At 36.0% G+C, this 14,428-nt stretch overlaps 1 protein-coding gene across 37 annotated transcripts in view; it reads left to right on the top strand.

Annotated features, from left to right (window-relative positions):
• Lrrfip2 (LRR binding FLII interacting protein 2) overlaps positions 1 to 14,428 on the top strand; it is a 114,105-nt gene that overhangs the window by 14,607 nt on the left and 85,070 nt on the right. For all 37 annotated transcript variants that reach the window (XM_087182088.1, XM_087182123.1, XM_087182087.1 and 34 more), the window contains exon 3: positions 12,290 to 12,434. In XM_087182088.1, the coding sequence (XP_087038214.1) occupies positions 12,345 to 12,434 (90 nt within the window). In that variant the 5' untranslated portion in view covers positions 12,290 to 12,344. The remainder of the gene's footprint in view (positions 1 to 12,289; positions 12,435 to 14,428) is intronic.

A 14,428-nucleotide genomic window follows, 5' to 3' on the forward strand; every position in this document is an offset into this window, starting at 1 on the left:
TGTTTCTGCCTTTTAAAAAATTCCCATTATGATGCTTTCAAGGTTTATCCTTATAGCATGAGCCACTACTTTATTCCTTCTTATGGCTGAATAATATTCCTTTGTATGCATGTAACACATTTGTTTGTCCATTCATCAGTTGCTGGACCTTTGAATTGTTTCCACTTTTAACTATTATGAATAATTCTGTTCTGAACAGTTGTGTTTAAGTTTTTGTGTGAGGATTTAAAAAGTTATCTTAAGTGTATACATAGGAATATAATTTCTATAATTGCTGAATCGTTTTTAATTTTTACTATCATATTTTAATTTTCAAGATCTTGTTTGGTCTATTTTACAGTTTACTGTTTGTGTTCATGTTTGCAGTGTGTTTTCTGAATTCCACGAAGATACCAATGGTAGTTATTTTTTTTGGTTTTTTTGGTTTTTTTTGGTACTGGGGATCGAACTCGGGTCCTTGCACTTACCGAGCAGGCAACGAAACCACTGAGCTAAATCCCCGTCCTAGTGATAGTTATTTTTGAAGTTTTCTTCTCTCTGCATAGTTTATTTTTATGAAGTTATTCTCTTGAATTAGTTGCTTTTCACAGATTTCTTGGTTTGAGAGTAGGTAGAGTTAGTAAATTTTGAGCTTCCTAGAGCAGAGGTATGTATTGTGGGAGCAGGATTGATAATTTAACGGGAGGGGACTAGGACAATCCACATTTAAATATATAGACTTTTGCCTATCCACTGTCACTCTCACTCTCACTCCTACCCCATTTCCAATGTTTCATTCTTCTTTTTTTTTTTTTTGTAGCAGGGATTGAATTTAGGACCTTACGCCTGCAAGGTAGGCGCGGTGCCACTGAGCTAAATCCCCGGCCCTCATTCTTCCATTTTTTCAGAGTCTTTAGGAACTTCTAGCGTCCTGGGGAATAGGAGATAAAGTTAGACTTGAGGTAGTAGCTTAATTATGGATAGGGGACTGAGAGGTACAACTGTTTACTTGATACAGCTTTTTGTGTGTGTGTGTGTGTGTGTGTGTGTTGCTGGCAGTTGAACCCAGGGCATTGAACATGCTAGGCAAACACTACTGCTGATTTACAGCCTCACCCCTTTTTAAAAATTTATTTTGAGGGCCAGGGGTTTAGCTCAGTGGTTCCGGCACCTGCCTCGCAAGCACAAGGTCCTGAGTTCGATCCCTGGTACCAAAAAAAAAAAAAAAAAATTTATTTTGAGACAGGGTCTGTAAATTCTTCAGGCTGGCCTTGAACTTTTGGTCTTCTTGCCTCAGCTTCCTGAGCAGCAGCTGGGATTATAGACATGTGCCACCACACCTGGCCCTAATATAAAATATTTGAAGTGGGGTTGTTTTTATTACCTTGTCCTGTTCTTAACCGTGTAGAGATAATGCATACTTCTTTAGAAGTAAAATGATGTTTTTCTTACTGGATTCACTCTTCTAGAGGTACTTAGGTTATAACTTTCACTTCTCTGCTTTTTGTTTTGTTTTGGGTTTTTGTTGTTTGCTTGTTTCTTGAGACAGGGTCTCACTGTGTCATTTGGGTTGCCCTTGAACTCAACTATATAGCTGTGTAGTTCAGGCTGAGCCTGAACTTGCGGAGATGCTCCTACCTCAGGCTCCTGAGTGCTGGGATTGCAGCTGTGTGTCCACACCTGGCTTCCACTTCTTGGCATTGTTAGTTAACTTTCTCCACTTACTTTTATAAATGGGATAGTATTGCCAGGCTTGGTGCACATCTATAATCTTAGCACTGTGGGAGGCTGAGGCAGGAGAATTATAAGTTCAAGCCCAGCCTGGGCAACTTGGCAAAAACCCTCTCTCAAAACTAAAAATTTAGAAAAAGGGCTAGGGTGAAGTTCAGTGTGAAGGCCCTGGGGGTTCGATCTCCAGTACCTCATAAAACAAAGAAAAAAAATGAAGTGTGGTATTTACATATAACATCCACGTACTCATATATTTAAAATTATATCTAGATTATAGTACTTATCATACCTAATATGTAAATACTCTGTAAATAGTTGTTGTGCTGTATTGTTTTCTGAATAATGACAAGAAAAAAATAACTTTTTCCCCCAATGTTCTCAATCCACAATCAGTTGAATCCAAGGATGTGGAACCTGTGGATAGGGATAGGGAGAGCTGCTGTATCTAAAGTGTAACTCAGGGCTGGGAATGTAGTCTTGTGGTAGATTGCTTGACCAACATGCTCAAGGCCCAGGGTTTGATCCCCAGCACTATAGAAAAAAAAATGCATGTGTTTTTAGATTGAGAGTGGTGCTTCAATAAACTAGTCACAGCTAAATTCTCAGCTGTGTTCCCTTCTGTGATTTTTTCCCTCACAAATATTGTACTTTTATTATTGTATTATATTTTACTAGCTTCTTCCCTTTATGCCCCTGATTTATATCTTGTCTACTGTTTCAGGGGATTACTTTGCCCTAAGATAAATTTTAATTACACACCTGACCAACACAGAGAAGTGTTGGTGTCTTCTTTTGTTCAACAAAGGTACTTTGTGTTACTGCTGTCCTCCACCTCCTACAAGGAGTGAGTTGTGTAGGTAAAAGGAATCATTGAGGTCTCCAGGAAATATTGAAAATTTCAAATGACTTAGTTCTGATAACAAAAATTTATAGACTTGAAAGCTGGTGTTTTTCTTCCAGGATGTTAGAGGATATCGATTGTTGTTTTTTGGTTCTAATTTTGATCTGTTTGATTCTTGAGTTAGATTTCCTAATATAACATTTTTAAGGTTAATCTTACGGTGATTTTTTTAAATTCAGAATTTCCAGTGTGTTTCTCATTTACTTGGAATTCCATTATGTGATAGTGATGGTTAATATGAAATGTCAGAAAATTATGATTTTTCCTGAGTTGATCTATAATAAGCTTTTATAGTGCTGTACAATTGCTTTGACAGACTAGATTTCTCTCCTTATCATTTTATTGAGACAGTTTCAGAATTGGTTATTCTTACAAGTTCGTGTTTTCATACTATGAATAGTGCCATAATTTTTTTTTTTTTTGGTACTGGGGATTGAACTCGGGACCTTGTACTTGCAAAGCAGGCAGTGGCACCGCTGAGCTAAATCCCCGGCCCTGCCATAATTAGCTTTTAATTTGACATTTTAAAAAAACTTATTTTTGATAAGGTGAATTAAGAACAAGTTAAAAAATTGTATTTTCTTTGTCATTATTTGTATGGTCAAAGTTTTACATATTTGCCATCGTGGGTTATATGCCATTTTGTCATTTTTTCTACCTAACAGGCATATGAAACTTGTCTCTGTTTTCTTGCTGCTTATCACTTTTTTTTTTTTTTTTTGGTACTGGGGATTGAACTCAGGGCCTGTGCTTGTGAGGCAGGTGGCGGCACCACTGAGCTAAATCCCCGCTCTCATCACTTTTCTAATGCTGCCATTATGTCATACTGACTGGCCTTGACTTAATAAAGCTATTGTTGTTAATTTGGGGATTCTCTGTATTTTGTTTTATTATAGATTTAAAAGAAATTGGGATGAGCATGTGCATTCATGGCTTTTTTTTTTGTTGCACTGTATTCAAAATTTTATTTTTGTTCACATTAGTATATAGTTAATATGAGTATTCTGTTGATACAGAATTCATCCTGGATGGTGTGGAGAGCCTCAGCTATAAGGCTCTTTTTCCCTTTGGACTTAAATCTGGTCACTTCTGTTTTGTTATTAATAGTAGGGCTTAGTTACATGACTCTGACAAGTTTGTTTTGATTTTTCAGTAGCAATTCCATATACCCCAGAAACAGAATGTATTTCTGCAGTTCAGCAAGAGGATTTCCAGTTCCTCTTAATGTTGTTAAATACCTAGTTAATTGGAAATGGTAAATGCCTTCACACTCAGTATGCAGGTATTTGTTTTTTGAAAATATACAATCCCTGATATGCCCTTGGCTTAATTGAAGATTAAATTTAGGCATGGGAGTTTTCCTTTGTCACTTCCTTTTTGCCTCTGTGATTTCAGGGCTTTTGTTTTTTGGTATTGGTGGTATTTTTCCATATTTTGATCTTCAAAATGACCCTGTTATATAGGAGTAAATTTAGTAAAAGAAGTGCAAGGCCTGGATGTTGAAAACACAAATGTTGTAGAATCAAAATAAACAAGATCTAAGTCATTGGAAAGAATCCATCTTTATGGATTGGAGTCTTAATATTAAGATAGTTATACTCATATTGATCTATAGATTTTTTGGTAATTGCTATCATTATCCCAGCTGCCTTTTTCTTTTTCATTTTTTCCCCCTGAAAAGTGATGCACGGAACCTTAAATTTATATGGAAATGCATGGGATCCAGAATAGCCAAACAGTCTTAAAAGAACAAGAAAAAAGTTGGAGGACCCACTTTTCCCAGTTTTTGAATTTATTACAAGTCATGTTGGGCCGGGGATTTAGCTCAGTGGTTTCAACGCCTGCTACGCAAGCGCAAGGACCTGAGTTCGATCCCCGGTACCAAAAAAAAAGAAAAAACAAAGTCATGTTAAGAAGGTATGGCACTGGCTTAATAGATCAGTGGAATAGAATTGAGTGTTCAACCCCTTTCCCCTTTTTTCTTTAAATGATCCTGGGGCTTGAACCCAGAGCTTTTGAATTGAGCTACATATCCCATCTCTTTAAAAAATTTTAAAATTTTCAGACGATTTCTTGCTAACTTGCTAAAACTCCCAGGCTGGGCTGAAACTTTTTTTTTTTTGGAACCAGGGTTTGAACTCAGGTTGAGGCAGGCATCGGCACCCCTGAGCTAAATCCCCAGCCCCTAGGTTGGAATTTTTGATCCTCCTACCCTAGCCTCCCGGAGTGCTGGGATTATAGATGTGTGCCTTTCACCTGGCTTAAACTCTTACTTTCATGGTCAGCCGATTGTTGGTAAGGGTTACAAGACAGTTCAATAGGAAAGGAGCAATCTTTTCAACAAATGGTGCCAGGACAAGTAGACACTCATATGTAGAATGCAGTTGGATCCCTGCTTCCTACCTGATTCAAAAGTTAACTTAGAATGGATCATAGACCAAAATTAAGAAGTAAAATTGTAAAATGTTTAGGAGAAAACATAGAAGTAAATTTTTTTTTTTTTTGGTACTGGGGATCGAACTCGGGACCTTGCGCTTTCGAGGCAGGTGCTGGAACCACTGAGCTAAATCCCCGCCAGTAGAAGTAAATTTTTGACTTTGGGGTAGGCAGCGTTTCTCCCTGAAAGAAGCAACAAAAGAAAAAATGATAAAGTAGCTTTCCTCAAAATAAAAAAGTTTTTTTATTTTTACTTCAGAGGACAACATAAAGAAGTATTTATAGAGATAGTATAAGTACCTCTTTCTGATCTTTTACCTCTTTTATTTTCCCATTGTTTTCTTTTACTTACTTGCAAGGCAATCATAGTGTTATGTAAATTGTACCTTCAAATTCTCAGTAGATGTTTCTTGAAAAGGGAAAAATTATAGGTATATATTTTGTTTTTGTTTTTGCTTTTTTTGGTACCAGGGATCAAACTCAGGTCCTTGTGCTTGTGAGGCAGGCGGTGGAACCACTGAGCTAAATCCCCAGCCTATAGGTATATATTTTATTTTATAAAAATTTCCTAATTTTAGAACTTCCATATTATTTGCATTTAAAAAAAATTAAAAAGTTAATATATTTTCTAGTTCTTCAGTTTTGGTTTCAGCTTTATGTTCTGTGTTTTCTGGGTTTACATTGTTCATCCTTGACCTTCTGTTCTTTTCATATTTTCTGCTTTCTTTGACACTTTTAAGTCTGTCCTGTCTTCAGCAATATGTAATTTTCTCTCTCCCCTACTTTCATCCTCTGATTGTATGTTTATGCCTTGATGAGATTATTTTAAAAGGCATTGGGAAAGAAGGCCATTTAAATCATCCTAGACAGTGGTTTGTTACTCAGAAAATACTGAGAATGCAATTGTTAGTAAAAATACACCTTACTAATTTGGATTCTCTACAGTTGATGCAGTGGTATAAACATTGTCTCAGATATATAACTCATCAGTGTTCGTTTATAGAGTAACACGGTTAACAAGGAAGAAAGTGCAACCACTGGCATGCCATTTTATGAAGAGAGGAAATGAGATTATCAGTAGTGTTGGGCATAGGAGAATAGTGTGTGTTCAAAGTAACAGATTTTAAAAATGTTTTCTGGTGAGTCTTAGGACAACTGAATGTGAAAGTAGTAAATGTGATTATAGCCTTTGTAGGCATTATGTTATAAAATATGAATTTAACCATTATAAGTTCCAATATTCTTCAGAGTTTAAGTTTGTGTTTAGCATCTACTTTCCTTGGTTCTGCAAAGTCCTGCAGTTTTGCCACATACTTTTTTTTTTTCATTTTATTTATTGTCTTAATTTCTGGCTGTCCCTTTTTTCTGTAGGTTTTGCTAATGATTTATTAATTTTATATAATGGTCTCATCTAGATTTTTGTAGAATTAATGACTTTAATTATAACCTCCCCTCACCCTTCTGATTCAGAGATTTCAGCTATTCTATCCTTTGTCCATAATCTTAATTTTTTTTTTTTGGTACCGGGGATCGAACTTGGAACCTTGTGCTTGCGAGGCAGGCACCAGAACCACTGGGGCTAAATCCCCGGCCCTTAATTTCTAATGTATATATAGCTGTTTGTATTCTTTAGTGGTGTAATTATGTCTGCCTTCTTTTCTTTGTTCTTTTTATATAGTGCTGGGGGTCAAACCCAGGGCCTTGTGCAGTGCTTAGGCAAACATTACACCACTGTGCTCCTCCCCAGTGCTGCCTTTTTTTTTCTTTTTCAAATCAGAATTTTTAAAAATTGCTATTTCTAGTCTCCCCTCCTTCCCCAGGATTAAATCTAAGGCCTTCACACTGTGGTACATCCCGAGTCCTTTTACTTTTTATTTTGAGACAAGGTTTCACTAAGTTGTGCAGGCTGGGCTTGAACTTGCAGTCCTTCTGTCTCAGCCTCCCAGAGTGTCCCATGTCTTTTGTCCACCTAATCTAACACTTCTTGACCAGTTAGTTTTTCTCCCCAACACTTCATTGTAAAATTTTTCAAACATACAGCAAAACTGAAGTTGTACATCTATGAAGCTTCTATCGTTTCATCTTTTGTTGTTGCATTTTAAAGTAGCAGCTGTTAATACATTTCAACTTTAAGTATTTTAACATGCATGTCATTGCTTAGACTTTAATATTTGTGTGATCTTTTTTCTTTTGAGATAAAATTTACATAGAACATTGCACATGGATTTTTAGTATATCATTTAGTCTGTTGTCTTCTAAGTCGATTGTGTTCTATCATGGTGACTGAAAACGTACTAAGGCTATATACTCTCAAAACTCTTGTATTCTTTGGAGTTTCAAAAATAGACTTTGAGTACTATAAAATATCTTAATTTTTTTCCTTTTGTCTTTATTATATTATAGTACAGTTAATGCTGGTCTGTACAATTAAACATTTGGTAATTATTCATAAATAAATGCAAGTACAATAATCTGGAATGGTAGAAGTTGTTGCCACTGGACAAAATTTTAAGTAGGAGGATCTTAGTTCACTTGATTGCACTACCACTTACTTGCTCTGTTGTCCTGCCCACAAGACTGCACTTCTTCATCTACAAGGTAGAAGTGATAACTGACCATCTATGTAACATGGTTAATGTGAGGTTCAAATGAGTTAGGACAAAATGCAAGGTGTTTAATAAGCTATAAAGCACTCTATAAATATGTAAAGTACTTTTACCCATAATCACTTCTTTTGTTTATTTCTTTTATGAAATTGACTAAAGGACAATCCTTGCCCTTACACTTACGATTTTATACTTTTTTTCCAGTGGTAGGGATGAAACCCAGGTCCCCATATGTGATAGGCAAGGGCTTTACCAATGAACTACATTTCTGGACCCCTGGTCAGACCAGCATTAACTGTAATTATAGCTCAGATGCAAAGATGTACCACAATATTTTGCATTCTCTGTGATGATATATTGGAACTGTATCTGTCAGGATCCAGCGAGGCACAGAACTGTGATTTATTTATTTATTGGTCTGCCTGTCCATCCATCCATCCATTTATGTATGTATGTATGTATGTATGTATGTAGAGACAGGGTCTCTCTATGTAGTTCAGGGTGACCTTGAACTCATTATGTAGCCTAAGCCTTGATCTCATGGTGATCCTCCTGCCTCAGCCTCCCAACTGCTGGGATTATAGGCATGTAGCACTATGCCCAGGTTTTTTTCCTCTAAATGTGCTATATTTAGAATGCTGTATACCCATAGTGCATGCATATTCTGTTTTTTTAAGTGAACCATAAATCATTATGAAGTGCCACTTAAATGTGGAAAAATAAATGTTTCAGATATATAAGAAGCTCATTGGAGAAGAGAAAGCCTTATTGATGAATCTATTTTGGAAGGTGCCTTCTTTATTTTCCCTTCACTGAGATAAAAATCCTGACACCCACAGCTTAAAGGAGGAGAAGTTTATTTGGATTCATGGCTTCAATCTGTGATTGGCTAGCTCCAAGGCAGAAATGGCATGGTGAGGGAAAGCTGTTCAACCCATGGCAGCCAGAAAGCCAACAGAGAGAAGGAAGGAGCCCGGAACAAGAATATACTCTTCCAGGTTATGCCTTCAGTGTCCCATCTCCAACCGGGCCCCACCTCCTAACAGCACATTCATCTTTTGAACTCATCAATGGATAAAATCCATGGAAGAGTATGGCACCCCCATGATCCAGTCACCTTCCAAACACATGAGACTTTCAGGATACATTTTGATCTAAGCCATTATAGAACCAGTCTCTCCCTCCCCCTCCCTGTTCTCCTCCCCCTTCTTTCTCCCCTTCACTCCCTTCTTCTCTCCCTCCCTCTCCCTCCCTCTCCCTCCCTCTCCCTCCCTCTCCCTCCCTCTCCCTCTCTCTCCCTCTCTCTCCCTCTCTTCCCCTCTCTCTCTGACCACCATACCTTGATTATATTTAGCTCTTCAAGTTGACTGATACCACTAAGGAGTAGGTGAAAAATACTAACATGGCTTGTGAAAGAGTAGTCTTGAGAATTCCTCCTTAGATAGAAACTAGTCCTTTGGACCAAAAGCTGGAAATAATCTATTTGAGATTGCTTTGAATCTGGGTCCTTATTTTTGCCATTTTGTTGAAAAGTGCTTTTCCATTGGCTGTGATAGGAATCATTTCTTTTCCTCCATCACTGGTACAGAATGTTTGAGTTACTGCAAGATAGATGCATAGGAACTAAAAATCTTTAATTTTTCTATTACTGAAAAGGATGACTGATTGATTATAGAATACAAATAATATAATTCTTTCAAAAGCATTAGATTGTTCTTTGAAATAGCTAATGGTTGATACACCCTATATGCAACTGAAAAGGCTAATCAGTCTAAAAGATACCTAGAGGTCCTTTTTAGATAGGAAAGGCAAGGAGATGGACAGGAAGTGGTTCCTATTTCTTTGCTATCCTGTCTTTGGGTCCCTTTACTGTCATCTTTCTCTCAAAGTGTAGAGCTTGTTAAGCAGTTTTAAGGCAGTTTTGAGGGAGTTTTAAGAAAGGATAATTTTTTATATAATCTGTGGGCTAGTAGTATCCTGCCAAGTCTAAGGCATAGGCAATGTTAGTTAAGGAAGAAGAAAAATAGATTGTAGGGAGAGGGGAGAAAGAGATACGTTTGGAAGAATACTATCAATAGCAATTTCAGATAGTATGTCTCAGTTTTCTGACATTTGTGCCTAATATGAATGCAATTCACTTTGAAGCCAGTTTATTAATATGGTTCTAGGTCTAATTATTTTTTTAAAAACGTATTTTCTTTTCCTCAATGCTGTTGAAATTTCAGAGATTCAAGAAGGAAAAATCCCGTTCTCCTAAAAGGTTCCGTTTTCCTAAAAAAAAAAAAATCAAACTATTTGATATTCTTCTAGCCAAGTCTGTTTTTACCTTCTGTAATTATTTTTACATGTCTAGAATTAGAATATGTTTACATTTTTCCCTTTTGGTTTTGTGAAATGATTTTTTTTTTTTTTTGTTTTGGTACCAGGGATTGAACTCGGGTCTTTGCACTTGGGTAGCAGGCGGCGAAACCACTGAGCTAAATCCCCGGCCCCTGTGAAATGATTTTTAATGTGTCCTTGGAAAGCTGGCTGAACGACAGATATTGGATGGTTCCACAGTGCATTAAATTACCACTCCAGTCTAAAAACGAATTTTATAATGCATGTCGCTTGTTTCTTAGTATATAGCCAATATTTGTATATACTATTCAGTGAATAATCTTTAAAATTACACAGAAGCTGAAATGATTGGATACTTCTGAGAAAATTCTGCTCTTTGGGAATTGTCCTGATTTGTGTCTTAGATTTATCAGCTGCTCTTTTCAGATGTACATTTTTCCTTGCTTCCATTTGAATGAATTCTTTTCTTAATGATCATCTTCATATGAAGTAAAAAACCATCATCAGTCTTCATTCTGTTTGACACATGTAACAAGGTAACTCTGAGTAATAAAAAAATGATATCAGATATGGTGAGAATGGCCTAAATTTTGATTGGAGAAAACTTTTTTGGGTTGTAGTGGTTCTGCTTCATTTTGCTTGAATCAAGTAAATTCTAGTGCTTTAAAGTCACTTATAGTTTTAATATAGTTTGTTCTTTTAGGACAGACATGAGAATTTTTTTTTTTTTTTCCCTAGAGCTGGGGATCGAACCTAAACCTTTTACATGCTAGGCTCACATTCTACCACTGAGCTATATTCCCTGTCATGGGAATTTTTAACATCAGATACCATGTGTTAGAAAGATTAGATGGTCTTTATCATCTTTGTTATTTAATCCTCACCAATAAGTTTGCCTTTTGTAAAATAGGTCCATTTAATAATTATAGTTATATAGATCCATAGATGTGTTCTTAATTGTTAAGCTGCATCAGTTTTGTTGATCGCTTTTATCTTCAGCCACCTGTAGTACCTGGCAATGGCAGGTCTCATATTGATTCCAGGAACAGTGTTATATCTTCTTTCTTCAATGCTGCAGAAATTTCAGAGATTCAAGAAGCAAAAAATACATTCATAGTCCTGTTCTAAAAAAAAAATCACCAGGCGTGGTGGTGTACACCTGTAATCCAAGCACTTGGGAGGGTGAGGTGGGAGGCTGAGGCAGGAGGATCCCCCTGAGTTGGAGGCTAGTCTGGGCTATATATTGAGACCCTGTCTCAAAAAGCAAACAAAATCATGCTAAACTATTGATATTCTTCCAGCCAAGTCTATTTTTTCTTATGTAAAGTGGACCATTGACTTACGAACTCAATTTCTTTTCGAGGGCTGGTTGTAACTTAGGTTGGTCATGCTCTACACAGCCTTCAAAGTCTCCTGTATATAGGCAGATCTCAGTGTCCTTAGAGAGACATTTGCCCAGGATTTCTCAATTGACCCCTCACAGGAAAAGGTGTTGTAATGTTCCTTCTAGAACTCTTTAAGGGTTAAATCTGTATGTGAGATCATCTGGAAGCACAAGCAGCTGGGATTTGGGTCATAACTCAGGACTTTGGTCATAAGTTAAAACTAAAATTCTGGTCGTAATCCAAGTTGTTTGTGTGTCAGGCTGGTTGTAACTCAAGGAGTCACTGTAATTATTTTTACATGTCTAGAATTAGAATATGTCTACATTTTAATTGTAGGATAATAGGACTTCATTTGTTCTTTTATTGTGGTTGTGATTTAATTGGAATTTTTAAAAATTACACTAAAAAGCAAAGTTACTATTGTCTACATTTAAGGCTGAATACTATAACCTCTTAAACATTGTTCTTCTAAAAGTTTAGGCTGAATGACATTTCTGAAATGTCTTTCAGGGTCGGGGATGTAGCTCAGTGGTTCTGCTACCTGCCTCGCAAGTGCAAGGTCCCGAGTTCCATCCCTGGTACTAAAAAAAAAAAAATGTCTTTCACTCTGAAATGGAAATAGATTTTAGAAATAGCTGTATTAATTTTAAACTGTGAAAGAGCGTTGCTGCTTAATGCAATTTTTTGTGATAATATAATTCATAGTTTGTTGTGATAGCTCAATGAAACTAACAAGTTAGTTATTAATACAAATTTAAATATTCTAAAATCTTTTGGGATAATTTGGAAAAGGTGTTTGGTTATTAGTTTCTCTAAAGAGAAATATAATTCTCTGTTAAAATTGAATGTATTAAAGAGCATTAAAGCTACACAAAGAGAAACATTCTAAATTGTGTTTCTATTTATTTCAGGCCTGAACATAAAGTGAAGTTACTTTCATATTTAAAAGACTGTTAAGAACACAAGATGGGGACTCCTGGTTCTGGAAGGAAAAGAACACCTGTGAAAGATCGATTTTCTGCAGAAGATGAAGCTTTGAGTAACATTGCCAGAGAGGTGTGTGTGGTAAACTCTCTTTGAATATTTCATTTGTTCAGATGAGAGCATCATACAAATGCTGAGGTGACAGATAAAAATATTCACTGAACCAATTTCAGAATGTTTACTGTGAATAAGATGTTAGTCTAGCCTCTAAAATACCATGTTAGAATAAAAAAAATACTTGGATGTTCATTCATTTCATCTAAAAGTAATTTTTCATCATATTTTTGTGAGTTACTTGAATTCCATTATTATAATTTTCAGAATTTAAACTTGGGGTAGAGTGTTGGAGATATAATAACTATATTATAAAAATGGTCAGTGGGTTATGCAGTTGTTTTTCAAAACATTGCAGTGGAATTTTTTTTTTTTGAGATAGGGTCTCACTATATAGTTCAGGCTAGCTTTGAACTTGCAGTGATCCTCCTGCCTCAGCCTCCCAAGCACTAGGATTACAGGGATTAGCACTACCACGCCCGGCTGCAGTGGAATTTTTAATTTTTAACTCTTTTTTTTGGTACTGGGGATCAAACTTGGGACCTTGCATTTGCGAGGCAGGCGCCGGAACCACTGAGCTAAATCCTCGGCCCCTAATGTTTAACTCTTGATTAGTAACAGCTTTTGGGACTTTTTTTTCCCAGTTTGTTGGCAACTCAGAAAAATTTTTTTAAACAAGGGAAGTGATGTAATCCACCGAATCAGTAGCAACATTTCCTGTTATATATTGGATATTTGGGGTAACCTGCAGCTGGAATTTCTTTTTTTTTGGTACTGGGGTGGAATTTCTTAGTGAAGTGCCAACTTTGTTTCACATTCTAACTCTGTCTCGACTATAAACCAGTCTGGTAGAAGAATTTCTTAGACCATCATTAAATTATTTTATTTTAGTGAGAATTATTCCCTTATTCTTAATAAATAAGTCATTTAAGACTTAGCACCCTTTCGTTTTGACATATATCACAATCTTTTGATTCAGCTTGTTACATTTTTCCTCTTGAAAGCTAGTTTTTGAATTAGACATCAAATCTTATGTAGAAGGGTATTTGAAGCAAAATTATCTGAACACTAACAACAGAAGTGTAATAATGCTTTAAAAGATTATTTTAAAACGCAAATGAGATGTTTTTAGAGAAAAAGGTGTAAAAGATATTTTAAAATGCACAAATGAAGCATTTTGGAAGCCACATAGTTTAGATTGAAAATTGAAACTATCCAACTTGTTTGCTTCCAGAATTGGTGGAATTTATCCAGCTTTTTGTAAGGAAAGAAAGGGCCAGCATCTTCTGTGCTTTTTTTTGTACTATCATTAAGTATTTGAACATTTAAAAAAAAATGTGATGCTTCTTTTAAAAAATTGGGTAGTATTCTAACACTCAACTTTGTCAGGTGTTTACTATGTGGCAAAAAATATTTTAAGCATTTTACATGCATTAATTCATTTAACCCTTAGAAAATTCTGAGATTGGTTTTATTTTAGCTCTGTTTGACAGATGAGGAAACTACTGCATGGAAGTGAAGTAACTTCCTCAAGCTTAGGAACTAGGAAATACCAGAGTTTGGGTTCAGTCACATAAAGTGTGGTTGCAAAGTCTGTGCATTTAACCAACAACTATGCTACTCAATCAGTATTTTCTGACTCCCCATTAATAGCTTTTTAAAAAAATAATTTTCATGCCTTTGAAAGTATTTTCCTATCTTGAATCTCAGAAAAATCTTGAGCTAGCCAGGGTAGGTATTATTATTAGCCTTTTCTATAGATGAGGAAACAAATGAATTGGAGAGATAACTGTTGTAAAGGTATGAGAACCTAGGCTCCAATTCAGTCGCTTAAAGCCATTTTTAAAAATTCTGCTCTGCTGTACTGCTTCCAGGAGAGATGGGCTTTGGAGAGCTATAAGCATAGCTTTAAATTCTGCCTCTGTTAGTTGCTGGTTGAGTAATTTTGTTAATTTCTCTAGACTTCAGTTCCCTTATCTATTAAATAGGAATAATACTATCTTTCTGTCTCA

This window comes from Heterocephalus glaber, unplaced genomic scaffold (assembly GCF_053883595.1).
Source record: "Heterocephalus glaber isolate CG9 unplaced genomic scaffold, H.glaber_assembly_v1.0 deba00001472, whole genome shotgun sequence".
Taxonomy (NCBI): domain Eukaryota; kingdom Metazoa; phylum Chordata; class Mammalia; order Rodentia; family Bathyergidae; genus Heterocephalus; species Heterocephalus glaber.